At 35.8% G+C, this 19,586-nt stretch overlaps 5 protein-coding genes across 5 annotated transcripts; 2 read left to right on the top strand and 3 right to left on the bottom strand.

Annotated features, from left to right (window-relative positions):
- Window positions 1–3,199: 3,199 nt before the first annotated feature.
- Window positions 3,200–4,821, top strand: LOC103342066 (CBL-interacting serine/threonine-protein kinase 10). Its single transcript, XM_089052910.1, has one exon. It carries the CDS (start codon window positions 3,200–3,202, stop codon window positions 4,058–4,060), a length of 861 nt encoding a protein of 286 aa, XP_088909036.1. The 3' UTR covers window positions 4,061–4,821.
- On the top strand, window positions 4,273–4,821 carry LOC148921364 (CBL-interacting serine/threonine-protein kinase 10-like). The gene has a single exon (XM_089052904.1). It carries the CDS (start codon window positions 4,273–4,275, stop codon window positions 4,591–4,593), a length of 321 nt encoding a protein of 106 aa, XP_088909030.1. The 3' UTR covers window positions 4,594–4,821.
- Window positions 4,822–5,729: 908 nt separating this feature from the next.
- Window positions 5,730–7,842, bottom strand: LOC103341969 (uncharacterized). Its single transcript, XM_008245559.3, has 4 exons — window positions 7,652–7,842; window positions 7,299–7,437; window positions 6,838–6,971; window positions 5,730–6,737 (listed from the first exon to the last, which is right to left on the bottom strand). The coding sequence occupies exons 1-4, from the start codon at window positions 7,789–7,791 to the stop codon at window positions 5,918–5,920; spliced, it is 1,233 nt and encodes a 410-aa protein (XP_008243781.2). The 5' UTR covers window positions 7,792–7,842; the 3' UTR covers window positions 5,730–5,917.
- Window positions 7,843–11,304: 3,462 nt separating this feature from the next.
- On the bottom strand, window positions 11,305–12,090 carry LOC103341870 (Methyltransferase-related protein). The gene is made up of 2 exons (XM_008245455.2): window positions 11,718–12,090; window positions 11,305–11,617 (listed from the first exon to the last, which is right to left on the bottom strand). The coding sequence occupies exons 1-2, from the start codon at window positions 11,883–11,885 to the stop codon at window positions 11,513–11,515; spliced, it is 273 nt and encodes a 90-aa protein (XP_008243677.1). The 5' UTR covers window positions 11,886–12,090; the 3' UTR covers window positions 11,305–11,512.
- Window positions 12,091–14,243: 2,153 nt separating this feature from the next.
- Window positions 14,244–18,562, bottom strand: LOC103341769 (P-loop containing nucleoside triphosphate hydrolases superfamily protein). The gene is made up of 12 exons (XM_008245355.2): window positions 18,401–18,562; window positions 16,921–17,950; window positions 16,593–16,705; window positions 16,323–16,442; window positions 16,064–16,151; window positions 15,774–15,865; window positions 15,591–15,695; window positions 15,335–15,444; window positions 15,054–15,141; window positions 14,922–14,957; window positions 14,721–14,815; window positions 14,244–14,583 (listed from the first exon to the last, which is right to left on the bottom strand). Exons 2-11 carry the CDS (start codon window positions 17,810–17,812, stop codon window positions 14,732–14,734), a joined length of 1,728 nt encoding a protein of 575 aa, XP_008243577.2. The 5' UTR covers window positions 17,813–17,950; window positions 18,401–18,562; the 3' UTR covers window positions 14,244–14,583; window positions 14,721–14,731.
- Window positions 18,563–19,586: the final 1,024 nt, after the last annotated feature.

The raw sequence follows: 19,586 nt of genomic DNA, 5'->3' as shown, positions 1-19,586 counted from the left end.
ATTATTATTGAAAATGGATTAAAGAATAAACGTGTATTCATGTTACTAAGTCAACCTATTCTAAAACAACCTAATTCGAATTGACATGCATTTATAAAATGTCAAGTCATTGTTCATTTTATATCCTGGAACCTGGAAGGTGCTTGCAAATTGTTAAGAACATGATGTATGTGCTGGTTTTTTATTTTTTTTTAGGTCGAAGTTGTAATTCATTGCAAACCCCCAAAGGGGTAGAGAACAGTACAATCGTCATGTTTCTTTTGAGATGGTGGAAAAGACGGCCGAAATAAAAAGAGGCACTACTATAATTTTATTTTTTTTAAAAAAAATTAAAAAAGGGGCAAAAACACTCGAAAATTACTAAAATTTTAGTTAGGTTTGGACTGCTTTTTGAAAGGACCAAAGTGTTTTCTACTTGTTTGGTGAAAAAACTTAAAACAATCAATTCTAAGTGCCTTTTTTAGGAAGCACTTCACATTTAAATAAATTTTTTGACATTTAAGTACTTACTTCTAGAAAAAAATAAATACAAATTAACATAGTGTTCCGTTCAAGAAGCTTATTAGAGCATCTACAATGGGTTCCTTAAACCACCTCCTTAGACAAATTTTAGGGAGAAATCGTAAAAATACAACTCCAACCACATTCCCTATCCACCTCCTAAAATAGGGAGTCCTCTAGGAACTCCTAAATCTAAGGAGAGAGAAAGGACTCCTAGTGGCTCCCTATAATTTAATGCTGCTTTATTTAATGAGTATTTCAAATTTTTATTTAATGCTAACTATTTTTTATTTTATTTTTTAATAGAGATGGACCAATTAAAAAAGAGTTATAGCATTTATGACTCTCCAAATTATGGAGTATGGTTGGAGTTGAAATTTTTTAGAGAGCTCATAAAATAGTTTTTTTATATTCTTAGCCAAATTTTAGCTAAGAAATAGAGAACATCACTGTGGATGCTCTTAACTCGTATTGATGTCAATAGAGTCTAACTAGTGGAAATAAGTCTTTATTTACATACCAGTAGTCTCAGGTTTCATGATACTTAAACTGTGTGTGAGAAAAGTATCTTTCTTTTCCTGTCGCAAAAAATAAAAACCAACCAAGTTAGAATTGCAATTAAGGAGCCCTTGTCACATGGATTCTCTTATGCAGATTCAATATGTAATTGTAGATAAACGAGTCAATGATTTCAATTTTGCATTGTGGTATTGGGCTATTTTTGTTGATGCAACAGTGTTGGGCTTTGTGGTTCTATTAAACAATCAAAAAACTATGTCGACTGGACTTTTTTCTTGCTTGTAGTTGAGTTTGGTTGGTGAAGGAGCTAAAGCAAATCAAATGCCAAACCTAACAGTCACCAGGCTCATGAGGCAGCAGGTGGCCACGTTCTCTTTTTGCAGATGATATGAGCTTCAAGTGTCCAAATTGGAATTTGGCACTTTTTTTCTTTCCACCGCAAACCAATTTCTCTCCATGCTTTCTTTATATAGATGTTGTCAACCATTACAAGATATATCCTTAAAGTCCTTTCTTTTTCTCCATCAAATTATATAATAATAAGAAGCCGATCAACAAAACCAAATTGCATTATGATAATCTCCCAAGATAATGTGGACAAATGAGTAACTTTGAGTCATGGATTAGTATGAGATTAACTTTATGTCCATTTCAATAAACTGTAACTTGTAATATTCTTGGATCCGCCACTGACTGGTGAATTCATAAACTTTTTATATAAGAGTAAAATGAACAAACTCCCAAAAGTAAATGATATTTAAAATAATATCGAGCTATTTGTCATTTACATTTAAGAAAATATATTAATTTAGCGATAATATTTATTGATTTCTATATGAACAGATCAATCTCGTCTATTAGATAATTATATTAGCTGACTAGATTATATAGCCAGCTAATACAACCTAAAAATATGATATCTTTAGGCATTTCTCAAGAGTAGCTATGCTTGTTCTAAATTTAGATCCTAAACAAAAAAGCTTCCCAAAAAAACAAAAAACAAAGAACTATTATAGGAATGTTAACGTGAGCAGGCACACACTCGAACTTGTTTTTCTCGCATCGCATGGGTTCACACGTCAACGCTAGGCGCACAGATTCTGTTCCTGGTTTGTGGCCGTCCAGGTAATATACTTTTTATTTTTATGGTCAAACCGGGTAAATATATTATATAATGACCCAAAACTTTTAATTATAATAAAGTTAATTTTAACGTAAATTTTTAAATTTGAGCACCAACTTCAACTTTGCTCTCTCTCTCTCTCTCTCTCTCTCTCTCTCTCTCTGTTCGGCCTCCGGTTTTGGGTGTCCATACTCACAAGAGCTTCTTCGTCTACCAAAAGGTATGGTTTCCGACTTTTATTTTATTTTATTTTCGTTCCCTTTTAGATTTGTTGATGCTATTTATGAGTTGATTGAAACATCAAGGAATTGTAATTTTCAGTTAACAACCTTAACATTTGATACTGATTTTCGCAAATAGAAGAGTTAGCTAGTTTTTTCCATTAAGATCTGTTCCCTTGCACTTTTTTCTGGCTCCTCTGCTTAATCGGATGGGTTTTTTAATTTCTTGAAAACAAAAAATGGAATTAACTTTGAAGCTTTATGTGTTTTCAATTTTTTCCCCCTTAAATTAGAGCTTAATATGAGTCGCTACGTATAATTGTTCCAAAGGGTTGGTTTTAATTTAGGGAGAAGTGAGAAAGGTTTTTGCTTTTTTGTGTTTTGATGGCGGTGCTGTTTGTGCTTTTTCAGGGTTCGAAGGCTTTAAGCCGCAAATTTGTGCTAAATTTTCAGTATTTTGTTGATAGAGCATCGAGTTAGTGTTTTTGTGCATAATTTGAACATTCTTTTGGAAGTAAAAATCCTGGGAATGCTGAAAGATGTGCCTGAGCGCTCACGACTCTGCCTTCCGTGAAGTTGTGTCTATAATAGAACTGTCCTTGATTCTTGCTGGTGCTGGACCTCTAAATCACAATTGGTTTTCTCTTTGTTCCCAAAAGCGAGTTGGGCCAGCTAGTATGCATGCAGTGCCGGTTGTGTTAATGCATGACCATTGCGAGGACGGTTGAACTTCTTGTTTTATTATAAACTCCTGCTCTCTAGATTGTGGATCATTAGATCATATTAGCAGGGGGGAAGTTGTGTGTTTGTTGTTTATTAGCTTTTTTAGGTTGGAATGGAGAATAAATCGAATGTGCTGATGCAAAGATACGAGATAGGGAGAGTACTAGGTCAAGGCACTTTTGCCAAGGTTTACTATGCAAGGAGCTTGATAACTAATCAGGGTGTGGCCATTAAGGTTATTGACAAAGATAAGATTATGAAGGTTGGGCTGACTGATCAGATCAAGAGAGAAATATCTGTTATGAGATTGGTTAGGCACCCTAACATTATACACCTTTATGAGGTCATGGCCACCAAAACTAAGATATACTTTGTCATTGAATGTGCTAAAGGCGGTGAGCTGTTTAACAAGGTTGCTAAGGGAAAACTGAAGGAGGACGTTGCAAGGAAATATTTTCAGCAGCTAATCAATGCTCTTGATTTCTGTCACAGTAGGGGTGTCTATCATCGGGATATAAAGCCAGAGAACTTATTGCTAGATGAGAATGATAACTTAAAAATCTCTGATTTCGGGTTAAGTGCCCTCGCTGAAAGCAAGCGCCAAGATGGTCTGCTTCATACCACCTGTGGTACTCCTGCCTATGTTGCTCCTGAAGTTATTAACAGGAGAGGCTATGATGGTGTGAAAGCTGATATTTGGTCTTGTGGGGTGGTCTTGTATGTCTTATTGGCAGGTTATCTCCCGTTTCATGATCCAAATTTGATGGAGATGTACAGGAAGATTGGCAAAGCAGAATTCAGATGCCCTAATTGGTTCTCACCAGAAGCACGTAGGCTACTGTATAAGATGTTGGATCCAAATCCCAATACTAGGGTTTCCTTAGCCAAAGTTAAGGAGAGTTCTTGGTTCAGAAAGGGAACAAACTCCAAAAATATGAAATCTGAAATAGAAAACAAGGATGTGGCTCAATAAGTGCAGAAGCTTCTGGTCCCTCTGAGAATAGTAGTTTGGCTGCTGAGGCAAAGCAAGAACCAGTGAGACCTCCAAACTTGAATGCTTTTGATATTATCTCCCTTTCTGCTGGTTTTGATCTGTCTGGCTTGTTCGAAAAAGATTCTCTCAACAGGGAAGCAAGATTCACTTCCAGACAACCTGGCCCAGTCATCATCTCAAAGTTGGAAGAAATGGCTAAGCATCTGAAGCTCAAAGTGAAGAAAAAGGATGATGGATTGTTGAAAATGGATGCACTGAAGGAAGGTAGAATGGGGATTTTGTCCATAGATGCAGAGATATTTCAGATTACTCCAACTTTTCATCTGGTTGAGTTGAAGAAATCAAATGGAGATACATTGGAATACCAGAAGATGCTGGAGGACATAAGGCCTGCTCTGCAAGATATAGTCTGGGTTTGGCAAGGTGAGGAAGAGCAACAGCTGCAGGAGCAGCAGCAACAACTGCAACTGCAGCCACAAGAAGAACAACTACAACAGCATCAGCCACAATAGTAACAAATTGCCAGCTTTCCCATGGTATCTCACGTTTATTTGTACATTTCAGTCTGCAAAAGTTTCAACTTTGTGTTTGTCCTTGGGAGTGTCTTGACAATCTTAATAAATTTGTTGCTGTTCTTGTATGCACATGATCACAAAGATTCAAATTCCGAATGTCTTTTTCGATGTTATTATAGTCGTGTATTTTCTTGTCTATTTTTATTAAGGGAGCTTCTGCATTTATTTTTCGTATCTATTTTACATATATATTAAACTAGCTAATTATGAATATCTTGATACTGATCTTGATAAACGCAGCATTCTTTTTCTTTCTTTTTTTTCTTTCTGAGATTATACAATGATTTGGATCCTTTAAAAAAGATTAAAGAATTTGTAAGCGTTGTGGTAGATGAATGCTAACTATGAGAGGGACCCCTTTTCTGTCCTGCTCTCCAAGTGCTTATCATATCATATAGTTGAACTCAAAACACAAGTTGAAAACACATGCCCTCATGTCAAGGTTTAAGCTACATGCAATAAAAATAAGTGATTACCCTGTTCTTTTTTTACCAAAAAAAGGAAAAAAGGCGTGCAAGAACTTGAGAGATTCTTGTGAAATTATCAACTCAATCCAGAAACATGGGACTTCTGCACTGGTTAAACTTTTTTTTTTTTCCCCGATCTGACAAAAAAAGATTGACAAATCTTTTTTCCAAAGCTTTATTTTATTTTTTTCCAGACTCTTCTTATAGATTCCAAAATTTATTAGCAAAGGCTATTTGCTTTTCACAATTTCCATAGTTACTTCAAATTTGAAGTTAATGCCTACATTTTACCAATCAAAATATTTTGAGTTAAAATGAAAAAACATAGCAAAATAAAGGTGGGGGATATGCCTAGGCTTTTGATGTGCTCCCAAGTGGTCCTAAGTTTGCCTCCTTGGTACGTGTGTGTGACTTTCCCCCCCTACCCCTTCCAAACTTTGGCAAAAAAAAAAGAAGAGGTAAGTCATAACACTAAATAAGATAATAAGATAACCTTGCGGTTATAAGTGTAATTTAAGGCTTCGAAGTTCTTAAATTTTATTATGTCGTCCAGTCTCATAATTCATAGACCAGATGAAATGTGATATACAATAACAGAATGAAATGTAGCGAGTAAAAAAGATCTTTTATTTCATTCAAACTGTAAGACTTGAACCGGAAGGCTACTATTGTGATTACAATGTGCCATCAGGCAAAAAAGATGACAATAAATTCCTCTAAATTATTCTACCAAACCATAAAATCATCAAACATATATAAACTTGTTTGATTGTTGTAGTATACATGTCCAAGTCCTATAGTTGGATGACATTGGGAGACTTAGTCAAATCAATAATCTCAGGACAAACAGGAGCAACTCCACTCTTCTTGCCACATAAATGGCTTCTGCATAGGGGAGCTGGGGTTGTCAAATCTATTACCTCAGCTCCACAAGGCCGGAGATAGCTTCTGCTGGGCGACTGATGGTCTGCAACTATAGTTGTCAATTGTTCCATTGCAGGTCGGCCAAATTTAACACTAATGGCATCAGCAGATCCTATATCTTTAGTTACTTCTGTGCCAAATGAGGTGGTGACATTTGAAGATGTCGTTCTCACTGGCGATGCGATAAAACCAAATTGCTCTGTACAATCCTCTCCTACTTCTTGACTGCCTCGATGTGCTTTGTTAATTCTCTTGCAGGTAATATCCTGCTGATCATCTGCTGAACTTTGAACTATAAGATCAGATAATGTTTCTTCCTGTAATGTACCATCATTCATAGCTTCATCACATTCTCTTCCATTATACCACTCATCTTCTCCTACTTCTTTACTGCATCCATATACTTCATTCATTCTATTGCCACTATCACTCTGCTGATCATCTGCTGAATTATGACCCATGAAGTCCGATATTGTTTCATCGTGTAGTGTACTGGTATTCATATCTTCATCAAATTCCCTTTCATTACACCACTCATCTTCATTTATCAAAAGGTCATCAGATAGTTTAGTACATGAAGGAAGCTCATCCATGGAGCAGACTTTGACCTTCATCTGTTCTGGAAGGCGTGGACAACCAGCAGAATGTTTGGTGTACTGGGTTGAAAAGAAGTTTACAGTGATGTTCAAGCTGATGATACATACAAACAATATCACTTTCCATCAATAAGAGCAAAAGCATATGTATATTCACCCATTCACAACTCACAAGGAAGATAATAAGATGATACCTCTGCCAAGGAGGGAGGGTAAGCATGGTGTATGCAAGTTTGATCTTACTGACAAGCCCCCCCAGGGATTTAAAGCTTGCAGCAGCCTGCCTAACTGCCTTTGATACAGTTGGGTTCTGCCATGCCCATTCAAACTGCAAAGTTCCAAAGGGAATATTAGAAAGAAGGTCCCAAATTTCCAATTAATATCAATCCTAAAATAATAATAAAAACCTTCAATCCCAATTAATCAAATTTTAACCAGTTCCAAATTGATCCTAGAATTGGTGCCAACTCAAGATGGGTCCCAACCCAACCAAGCTGGAAATATCCTCAAATGACATAATTATCAGAATATAATTCTCAAGAAATTTGTATCTAATTTGGTCCCAATCAATCAAATTAAAAACATAGACAGATCATACAGAGCAATGCATAGACAAGTAATTGTAAAGAGACAAAAAGGAAAGAAATGAAGAGACCTGGAGAGCAGAAACGTTAGTTGGGAAACCATAGATGCACAAGACCATCTCCCATGGACGCTTCCGCTTCGTTCTCCAAGCACCTTGCCCTATTTCACCATTGTGCTGTCTTATACGACGCCGTGGGTTCACTGTGAATCTGTATCAGCATCACCCAAAGAAACACACACAAAGACACGGAGTTAAAGTGGGCTCTCTTATTAATCCAAGCTCTAAAAGAAAGTCTCAAACTTTAAAGAAGTTCAGATCGAAAATGATCAAATCAAGATTGATCTTATTATTCTGAACAGATTGAGAATTTATATATATAATAAAATAATAAATAAATAAAAATGGGGGAAGATGGAAGGTACCCAATATAGGTGTGGCCTTTGTAGCGGGGGCTGCGAGAGGTCAACAGATAGCATGCGAAGAATCGTCCTTCTTCTGCTTCTTTCTCCTCCGCGATTAGGTTTTCGGGGATTTCTGATACAATCTTTCTTCTCTGCCTCATTTCTCTCTTTCTCTCTCGCACACAGACAGACAGGCGTTTCCTATTAAAAAGGAGTGAATCCAATTCGACCGTTGGAATATATTTTAGGGAAAAAGTTACTTTTGATCTATGTGGTTTACTACTTTTACCATTAAGATCCTTGTGGTTTCAATTTCATCACTTTTGTCACTGTGGTTTCAATTTGATGCAATTTAAGGACAATTCTCAATTTGTGATACTTATTGAGGGGCATTTCAGTCAAAACTTGCAGCCCCTCCCAACCACCTCCACAGCCACTAGCCTCTCCAAAAACTCCTCCATGTTGTAAACATTGACAATCCCACTATCTAAACCAGCAACAAACAATGCTCCTTGGAGATGTACAAAGAGATGTACTATTTATACAACCTTCATCAACAATTTTTTTAGAGATTTTGTTGAGTTACATAATAAGAAATTATCAAAACTAGTGACACTGGCACAAGGTGCAGTAAGAGCTGCAATTGATGACGTTGTTGTAATCCTAGGCTACTTTTATGAAGCTTACAAAAGATCGAAGTAGACTTGCTCTGGCTACCTTGTTTTTCTTTTTTGGCTGGAGATTACCATCATCCCTTATGAAGAAATGAGATGGATTATGATTATAATTGTGAGTTTTTCTTTGGGTTCAGAAGAAAAAAATAAAGAAATGTATCTCCCTTGTATAATCCTAAGACCCGCTCGATTATGATTTTGTTAGTTGATGTTTATGTATGGATGGTTATAATTTTTATCAACAAAAACTCAAATGGAGTATTATTTGTCGTTAGTTTACAACAAAGATAAGTTTTTGGAGGGGTTGCTGGGTGGCTGTAGGGTGGTTGGGGAGAGGCTGCAAGTTTGGACCGAAATGCCCCTCAATAAGTATCAGAAATTAGGAATTATCCTTATATTGCTTCTAATTGAAATCACAGGGGCAAAAGTGACGAAATTGAAATCACATAGACCTTAGTGGTAAAAGTGATAAACCACAGGATCCAAAATCACTTTTTGCCTATATTTTATTTACCATTTTCACTGTTTGAACTCTGAGCCTCAGATTCGGTTTTCTACGGTCAGGATCTTGTGGTGGTACTAAAAGAGTACCCATGTTTTTGCCACGTGGCCAGTTGTTTCTTTATCCACCAAAAGATCGTGTCAAGTAAAATAATATTTTATTTTCGTTTTCTTATTTATCCCATATTTCTTGATCTGGGTTTGGAGGAGGTTTGAATTTCTTTCTATCAGATGATAGATTCTACAGGAACCCCCATATTTCTTGATCTTATTTACCTGACTTCTATTTTAAATCATGCATTACAAATAAGCATCATTTTGAATTTGTGAAGGGAGTTAATGGATGTCGATCAAACTGTGGATGGATCATTTGAATATGGAATGGTCCATAATTGATAACGGGTATAAATGCGTGTGAGTGATTTTTAACTGGAGATGCATACGGGTCCCATTGTCGATTCCTCGACATCCAACCAATCAAAGAATATCAGGTGAGTGATTCCATGTTGGTTGTAGCAGCCCAACATGCATTAAAGCTTCAATTACATTGCCAAATTATGGTGTTTGGAGCTTGAGTATTGAAGATCAGGTGAGTTACTACAGTCAGATGAGAATTATAAGGAAAGAAAAATAAGAAAGCACTTGAGTACCATATACATAGGCACTCAGCTACTCTTGGAATGTAAATACAAACATCAATATCAAGTCCATCGTGAGTTTGCTACGATGCCAGGATACAACTTTCAATTTGTTCATATGCTTTAGATTTACAGAAACTGAAATCCAGTTCATCCAAATCCAAAGACACCATATAGTAATTTCCAAGCTAACGTCATATTTAGTGGCTAGACTTCAAGAAGCAAAACACGACCCCATGTTAGTGGTTACGAATTCAAAGTTCATTCTCTATCGGTAAGCTTAAAGTAGGTTGAAAATTATCCTGAAGTTTGTTGTGTACACTTAGTTGTTCATGTTCTAAAACTTGTCAAAACAAATAAAAAGAATCGGAACTTTCACATGAAAGATGTCCAGTTTTGTAATGAAAATGAAGAAACATCAGATAACTACAACATTATATGATTGTAATGATGATGAAACAGAGATTACAAAAGAAGGAGCCGACTCTATTGATATGTGTGATAACTTATTGGCAAAACTCTATGAGAATATGAAACTCTTCAACTTTCAAATGATCTCAAATCAAATGCTCCTACCTCATGGAAACTTGAAGATTGAAAGAGCTCACTGGAAAAAGACATGAATTTTTCCTATTTTCAACAAAATAAATAAAACTCAACTGAGGGAACAACAGCTACAAATTTTGAGGTAAAGCAACATAGACACATAGGAGAGAAGCATTAATCCGGAGCAATTAACATGGAATAAAAGAGTCAATGCAATTCATATGATGGAACAAGATAACACATACAAGGACAGACTACAATCAGAAAACCAGAAATGTACAATCTTGGCCTAAATTTTCAAGCAAGGATGCACAAGAAACTACCATTACTAGAGACTAAGAATCCACACATGAATTACATCTCAAACAGAAGTAACATGAATGGCATCACAACAGTCCCTTGCAAATGTCCTAACACATGTCAACAACCAAGATGAAGTTTATAAAGTCCAGCACAACTAAGCAATACAATCACTTTGGTTCGCAGGATACGCAAGTGGCATTAGGCCATATAGGCTGCACATGCATGTGTGCGTGTATGAGAGAGATTCTCTATATTGGGTTTCAAATCCCAAACTTAACTAGCCAGAAACAAAGCACTAACATGAATGGCATCACAACACTCCCTTGTAGATGCCCTAACACATGTCAACAACCAAGAAGAAGTTTACGAAGTCCAGCACAAATAAGCAACACAATCACTTTGGTTCACAGGATACGACAGCAGCACTAGGCCGTATATGAGAGAGAGATTCTCTGGGTTTCAAATCCCAAACTCAATTAACCAGAAACGAAGCGGAGAAACAAAGCAGCCATGGCAAACAACAATACCATTACGCTTAACCAAGAAACAGATACAAAATCCCTCGCCACAGTCATAGAAACAATACTTACGTTTGTGCGTGCAACCATAGGTGTGAATACTGGTGGATCCCAACCTTTGGCATTGTAAATGTGCATTTCATAATATACCTTCCTTGGCCTTTTCATTAACATCAAGTGAAGTATCTGTTCTTACCGATTAATGTACATTCAAATGGTTTACACTGACAGCATTGTTGAAAGACAAAGGAGAATTTCTTATAGCATGGTCTTGTTATAAATAACATTAACAAGGAAACGTATAATGTATAAAAGCAGCCTAAGGTTGTGAGCCTTAGTTTATATAGCACATAAATACAGTGAGATGGGGAGGTGGATATTGACCTTGTGAAATATTTCCACAGTAAGATAACCACACCACACTTCAATACTTGATAGTTAATACAAAAACCAGATAACGGAAATAGCAATATTACAATACAATGGGATGGATATTGTTGCTGAATGGTAATTACAGCTACAGCGCCATTTTCAGAGAGCATACAACATTTGGGTCTAAAATTACAACATCTTGGATTCTTTTCTTACCAAAATGAACCTTCGTTACTAACAAGTAACAACATGATATGATACGCCACCATAGTCAATCTCAAACCTGGACGTGTGTGTTATTATAAGCGACAGCAAGTGCCCCAAAGAAGATCAATTTGATGGTTTTGGGGACGCTGAGACAAAATGCCTCCAGAGATAGCGTCCACTGCCCATGTCCACAATGGTCCAGAACCCTGATTCCATGGCTGACCGAACCTGCAAGCACATAAAACAGCCAAATTGTTCAAACAGAGAAAAACCCAGAAGACAAAAACGAAACTTGAATGAGAATTAAAGGTGAAAATGGATTGGGAACCTTGGAAAATCGGTTAGGAGAGTTGTTGGGGTTTTGGTGGTGGTGGTCGGTCTCATGTTCTTCATGGTGCGGAGTATCCAATTTGGCGTCGGATTTGAGGTTTCTGAGGACGAAGAAGCCAGCCAGAGTGGCTGAGAGGAAGATCAAAATCAGTCTCAGGGGACACATTTCTCTTTCTCAATCTCAGACATACACGGAGAAGAAAGAGAGAGAGAGAGAGAGAGAGAGAGAGAGAGAGAGAGAGAGATGATTGAGAAATGTGTAGTTTTTGTGGGAGAGATGAAAGAAGAGGGAGTGGGAAGGGTGCAGTTGAAGATTGGTCAATTTTGGTTATGGAAATGAGGTAATGTTCAAGTTTGATTGGGAATTTTGGATCCATGCCATGAGATAATTGCATTCGACCTAACTCTTCCACACACACATACACATGTCTCAATTTCATTTTTCAATTATTTTTTTAGCTCCACCAGTTTGCGTGGAGATGACTTTAAGGATAAAGATTCAAATTTAGAAATAAGGAGTATATACATTTGAGGGGACTTTTTTTTTTACATACTCTATAGTTAAGTTCATCATAAATGGTGATATTGTATCATTGTTTGATTGTATGGGATAAGTTTTCTTTATAAAAAATATATCTTTTATCACCGACAGACAATATTTTTTTAATCTTCTTTTAACATACCTTAAATATATTGAGTTATATAATTCAATCCAATTATAGGCACCAATCGAGCGTAAGACTTTCATGCCCTACACTACTTACCTACCCCACAACTCAGAATCCATCAACACAAGCCAACCACGCTTTCAAAAATTCTTTGTTTATGCATTTTGTTGTTAGTATAGTGCTTTGCCATATAATTGGATAAACTAGTTGAATTTATGTATATAAAGTTGCTTCTTAGAGCATTTCCAGCAAGGGGCCCAAGGGGAGGGCTGGGGTTTGGGGTAAAAACTCGTTTCCAGCAGTGGAGGCAGGCCGGCGCAATGGTGGGACCAATAAAACTGGTGGCGAGCTCCAGGGGTTGGCCCTTCTCGACGTCGTGACGCCTACAGTGTTCGCCAACAATTATGTGCCATGTGTCGTGTCATGGGCTCTCCGATCATAATTTTTGCTCCAATCCAACGGCAACCAATATTTTTGTAATAACAAATTGAAAAAAATCTGAAAAAATTACAAAAAATACCAAAAAATTACTTCTTTTTTTTTTTTTCTCTCTATACCTTATTTCCATTTTCAACATTTAAGTAAATGTCTTTGTCATTTTACTTTTATTTATTTTTATACTACTCCATTTACTTAAGTTTACAATGTAAATAAGGAAGTACCCCCCATTTGGATTCAAATAAAAATACTAGAAAATCAAATTCCCACCAAATCAAAATATGAAAAATTAGTTTTAGTGCAAAATACGATTTAGGCTAAAAATGATGGCTCATTAAGTCAATATATACTTCATATTAAAATCTCATAAAATCAAGTTTTCTTATTTGATGTGTAAGGAATAAAAGCCGCCAAAAATTATCTTGAGAAAATTATTATTCCGAAAAACCATTTTTCATACTTAGTCAATATTGCACCTCCGCTTTTAACACTTTTAACACCAAATCCTCATACTTTTTTTTTCTTCTATAAATACCAACCAATACAACTAATAAAATAAAATCTTATCCGAAAATCTTATCCAATAAAATAAAATCTTACCTTTCATTTCTTAGTTTGCTAGCCTTTTATTTCATTGTATTTTTTTGTTTTGTTTTAATAATTAGTGGTCATTCATGTATTTTATTTTATTAGTTGTATTGATTTATCTGAATTTTGAATTTTGAAATTTATATGAAATTTGAAACCAAAAATCTTATCCGATATGAATAGTATTGACACGTAGGAACCCAAAAATCTTATCCGAAAATATTATCCAAATCAAATGTTTAAGTAAACAAAGTTGTGAAAAAAAAAAAAATAAATAGTATTTATCACAAGTTCTAAAACTGCTGAAACACACTTTGTTGGGGAGTAGGCATTCTATTCACGTAAATAGTAGCCGCCCTAGGACTCCCCTTGCTCTTAGGCTGCGATTGTTAAACAAATGGTGTTAAGGCTTTTTATTTTTATTTATTTATTTATTCAGTATACATTGATTATCCCACGGATAGAAAGTCCACCATGGTGGATGTGTATTGGTACCCCACCATCATTCAGATTCTCTGGACCGAAGATAGTCTTTTTCTTTCAATTTTATGAACGAATGAATTTTCATCAATGTGAGACCAAGATGTCAGCAGATCAATTTCATGGTTAATCCTAATTGGGTTTACTCCAATCAACCTAAAACTCTTTTATCAGTCTCATGAATCTTATTTAACAAAAAAATTAATTTTTAAAAAAAAATAAATAAATAAATAAAGATAGCCATCGCAGAAAACGTACTCAAATTAGTGGTCCCTGCAATAGCCATTGAAATATTCTTCAGAATATCTCCATGCAGTTAGTTTGGTTTCTACTCAGAATGAACAGGTCAATTTCTATTTAAAAAAAAGGCCTTTATCACTATCATAAAAAAAAAGTTTGTGATGAAATGGTCCTATAATCCACAGGACCTTCAATTTAAATTTTTAAAAAAGAAATAAACTAGAATTTACAAAATCAATTACATTTCACTTGTCAACTTTCAACCATTATCATCCTGCCAACCGAGACAGGCAGGCTAAATTGCCAAATGATATTAGCACTGAGTCCTGGTCAATCTGTGCAGGCGAACAAATCTGCACCAAAGGCATCTCTAAGAATTTGAGACTTTCAGCTTGCAGATGAGCAGGCCATTTGCCAAGCAAAAACAATCTACTAGAAGTATGCCACAGCCTGCAAATACATAACCACCTATTACAGATTGATTCACATAGAAAAAGGAAAAAGAATTTAAATGCACCTTGCATTAAGAGTTATGGGTATGACAAAACAAAAGGTTCTGGAAACAAATTCCAAGAAGAAAAATTCACCCGACTACATATTAGACTTTGGCCACTCGAGCAATCTTTGCTAGCACTGTTCTTAAACTTCGTATGCCAGCTCCAGATTTCGAGCTCACCATCACCTGAAATAAGAACCACATTTGAAGTGATTGCGTCATTTTCAACAATGATGCAGATAAAGTGTGTGCTTTGGCCTATCAACTGATCAAATAAAAGTATATTCCATACCGCAGGTTGGACCAACGACTTATTTGCTTTCAGGCTCTGCAAAATCAAATATGTTGTATTAAAATGGTTAGTCTCGCTAAAGAAAATGCTACTTTTATATATCTATTAGCAGTATAAATAAGCCACATTCACCTCTTCTATTTGCATTGCACGACGTGCCACATCAATCGGGAAAACCGTATCTGTCTTCGTTAATAAAATCTGATATTTAGTCTGAGCTCTGTAAATCAAGCAATGAACATCATAAAACGTAGGCACAAGCCATATGGTTCCAGTATGCACATTTACAAAAGTGCGTGTGTGTGTGTGCGCGCTCAAATATACAACATGAAGATAATAAAGAGGTCTGTATTATCTTCTACCACATAAACTGTGCAACCAAATAGTAGTTTTACAAAAGTGTCTACTGGTACCTTTCCATCAAGTCAATGAGTTCATGATCCCTTGGCTTCATTCCCCATTTTGTATCAATAAGTAAACACACTCGTTTTAGACCAACTCTTGTGGAAACATACTCCTTTACCTATTAGAAGTGCCAAAGAAAGCAGTTATATCGGCATATTTAACAAAACTTACAGGAAAAGAAACACCAGTGATTTGCTAAAAATCTGATAAATTAACTAATTTCCACTCCAGAAAACAGAGGAGAACTTAAAGTTGTATACTCACAAGCTCCACCCAAGCATCCTTAACTTCTTCTTTAGCATAAGCAAAACCATATCCAGGCAAATCAACCAAGGAGAGCTTTGATCCTAGATTGAAGAAATTAATAGTCTGCAAAGAAGCAAAGTTGTCATCAGCAAACTGAACAGCTACTGAAATCAAAGAAAGGAACAAAGGCTATTTTATAACCTGAGTGAGACCAGGCTTGTCTGATGTTCGTACAACACCCCATTGTCTGGTAAGTGCATTAAGTAGTGATGATTTCCCAACATTTGACCTTCCTGAAAAGGCAATAGAAGTCAACAACATTACTTATTGTCTCATGTAAGAAGATTCCATCTGCAAATTTAAACAGTAAACTTTCTGAACACACTTAATATTATGAACTCATAAATCACATCAGAAGTAAAGTACTCAAAAAGGGAATTAAAAAAAAATCAATTGGATTGCATCAATGAAATAAAAGAAACTAAACACACCTGCAAATGCAATCTCTGGAAGGTCAGGAGGTGGAAATGATGATGAAACTTTTGCAGCAGCAAAAAATGTCAATTTATTCTTAAATATCTGTAAAAGGTAGTTAATGTCAATACTAATGTGATTTCGTATAAAACAGTAAGAGAGGTCCGCCCTCACACTAGATTAAATTAAGCTTATTCTGAAAATATAATTGACATCGAAAAAAAAAATTAATTATTAGAAACACAAAGATACTTATCTCGACATGTATACACATACATTTTCCTCAATACTCTCTCTTTCTGAGCTGGTAGAGGAAGGAATATTATCCAATGGGGCAGAAAGCTCAGTGTTGTATCCTGCCCTCCTCAGCTCTATCATGCGTCTACGACCCAACAACTGCAAATAAATGATAAACAAGAGTCATATTCCAAGAATTGAACAACTAGAAAATAGATATACCCAAAACATTTGAAGATCTGCATATATAGAAACCTACAATTGACAATCATATATCCCAAAATCAAAAGACCAGTGCATACAAATTACATTATCTTCCACATATTTGAGGATTGAGGGGCTTGGTTGTATTGCACGAAATTGTGCATTTTTTGAGATTTCAGCCTTTTCCTCCTCATCTTTTTCCTTCTCCTTTGTGCTTTCTGGGAAAAATGAAAAACACAAGGTGTAAGAAAAATGCAAAACTTCTACATTTGGTTGAAAAATTGCATTGCAAATTCCAACTATCTCAAAGAGAGATTTATATCACAAAAGACAGCATCTACATCCTTATTAAAGATGGAGAATACAAACTCATGGGACCAACAAAAGACAACACGTACATTTGACTAAACAGAAGTAATTGATAAAAACTGACCGTTAATAACAATGGTATCATCAAATCGTTTATTTGAGATATCATGTGGATCTAGTCGAATTCGCTTCCTCTTCTTTGGCTGACCATCTATCACCTGTGATTCTTCATCCAAGATTTTCTTGTCCCGCAGTTTCCTCTTGGCAGAATTTGAAAAAGAAATATGCAGGGAACTTTCACGACTTGGATCCAAACGATTGCTCAAGTCAGGCTTGAATTTGTTATGTTTCTTCAGTGCACTAGCCTGATTATCAACCTGTTTTGCACGTCTATCCTTGGAAGAAAAACGTTTAGTTTCAGAAGCAGCATTCTCTAATCCATTAGAACCCCAGATAGACCGATGATGCAAGGGAGATCTACTGTTGTTCTTTTCATTTACAAAATCATCCTTGATTTTGGTTTTGTTGGAAATTTTTGGACTTGTAGGAGAAAAACGTTTAGTTCCAAAAGCAGTTCTCTGCAATCCATTAGAACCCCACGTAGGCCGAGGACGCAACTTAGATCTACTGACATTGTTTTCATTGTCAAAAGAACCATCCTTTACTTGGTTCTTTCCTTTCCTAGATAAAGCCTTCCTATAAGGTGCCTCTGAATTACTAAAACGCATGGCCTCCCCAGCTGTATCCTGGTCACCATAGATTCTCTTCCTTCTCCTATCAGAATTCACAGAATTAAACTTTTCCCTTTTATCAAGAACTCCCCGACTCCCTTCTTCAGTAGCATGAAACTTTTTACCAGTTACACGTGGTTTAAGGTTCCCCTTCTTACCCTTCTCACTCTCATAGATAGTAGTACTGTCAGCCTTCTTTCTTCCATTATTGGAAAACTTAGAATTTCCAACAGGTATTTTGATTTTCTTATTGAGCTTATACCTTAGTTTTGCCTCTGCAGACATGCTTTAATCACTAAAACCCGGAATTCTGAAAAATAGCAACCCACCTGGCTATCACAAGGCAAATCTCCTTTTGGCATACACTTCAGACCAGACCACCACCTGGAGATATTGAAATTCAAGCTGATATTTGAAACCCACCTATAAAAACATATGGGAGAACAAACAATACATTGTATTTCCATTAGCATTTCAAACCAGAGGTATTTGATTGATATGATGAAAAATAAAAAACCGAAATACTAATTCTTCATATGCATATTTTAGAGTACACTGAAACCTCTTTTCAACTGAGCCTTATAAAACTACTGGGCACAGCAGAAATTGAAACTTAAGGATCAAAATGGATAAATTTCAGCATAAATTTTGACAAATTATCATCTTCAGAAAAGAAAAGCCCTTTGCAATAAAAACAGAGGCTCTGTTTGTTTCCAAGGATTTGGGACTGCATAGGGTCCTAACAATGCCAAATTCACAGTTCGGATATCCTTCAAGGAATTATATTCCAATACCAAATGTGCCCAGAAGCTCATTTGGCTAAGATGAAAGGAAATTCCAAATTCCAAACTCCAAATTTCATTTGGGACTCACCAGACTTCCTTCTTTCAACCCCACGTCGACGGCAAGCCTGAAGGCTCTGAAAATGGCACTGTTCTCACTGCAAGACCTAATTGTGAACTTGGGATTGGACCGCTACTTCAGAAATCAGCACCATCAACCCTTAAACCCTAAACCCTCTAGTAAGAAGTGAGTGACTATGTCTTCATTTATTCGAATTTTATTATGATAAAAATAATTACTGTATTTTTTATTTATTTTTACATATGATATCATAGACCCCAAAAAATAATATTACAACTTCTTCTTTTTTTCTTTTTCTTTTTTTGTTGGGAATATTACAACTTCAAGATGTTATAAATGTTAAGAATAAAGAAAATCAAAAGGAAAAAAAGATCCCTAGTTCACAAATTAAATTGTATGGATTTTATTTGTGATCATTAATAAACTTTGAAAATATAATATATCATAAATGTTGGTTAAGCTAGTTAGCCAAAATAGTGTGTCCTTCCTTTTGCACACGAGTTCGATTCCTCTCTCTATATATTAGAGCAGTTAGAATATTGCTCTGTTAAAAAACAAAAAACAAACAAACATTAGAAAGTAAATTCAAATTTAGCCTACTTTATATTTTTGTGTCTGAATTTCAATTTTAAATAAAATTTCCACATGTTTCTAATAAAAGTGATTATCAGCTTAAGTGTATCCTTCAACAACAGTTTCAAACGAATCCTTAATCTTTTAGACGAGCATTTGGACTGGACATCCTCCGGGTTTAATAGTATTAGATTAATGGACTGGATATCCTCTTTAGATAACTCGGCTTTAACCAAGGCCCAATTAGGTTGGAATTGGCTGGTCCTCAAACTGGACTAGTTGTTCTTTTCTGGGTTGGTGTGACTAGCAATTTGCTTCACAGGCCTCTAGCTTCCTCCCAACTCCACTGCCCCAAATGAACGAATCTTTTGATTGATTGATGCCTTTCGTTTTGCTTTGGCCTTGCTTGTATGATTACCTATAATTACTGCTTTCTGGCTTAATAATTAAAGTAATGGGCACAAAACAATGCATTGAAAACTGTACTGCAATACAATAATGCAGCAGATTAGTCTGTCGCAAAGCAATCTACAACATGTTTGCCGTTGGCAAATATTCCAACCACTCTAGTCTGGAACCAAATAATTGAATCAAATCATTGACTAGTATTACCTTTACCCTC

Source organism: Prunus mume, linkage group LG1, assembly GCF_029339155.1.
Source record: "Prunus mume cultivar Tortuosa linkage group LG1, ASM2933915v1, whole genome shotgun sequence".
Taxonomy (NCBI): Eukaryota; Viridiplantae; Streptophyta; class Magnoliopsida; order Rosales; family Rosaceae; genus Prunus; species Prunus mume.
The sequence above is the reverse complement of the archived record's forward strand: the minus strand, read 5'-3'. Positions and strand labels throughout refer to the sequence as shown.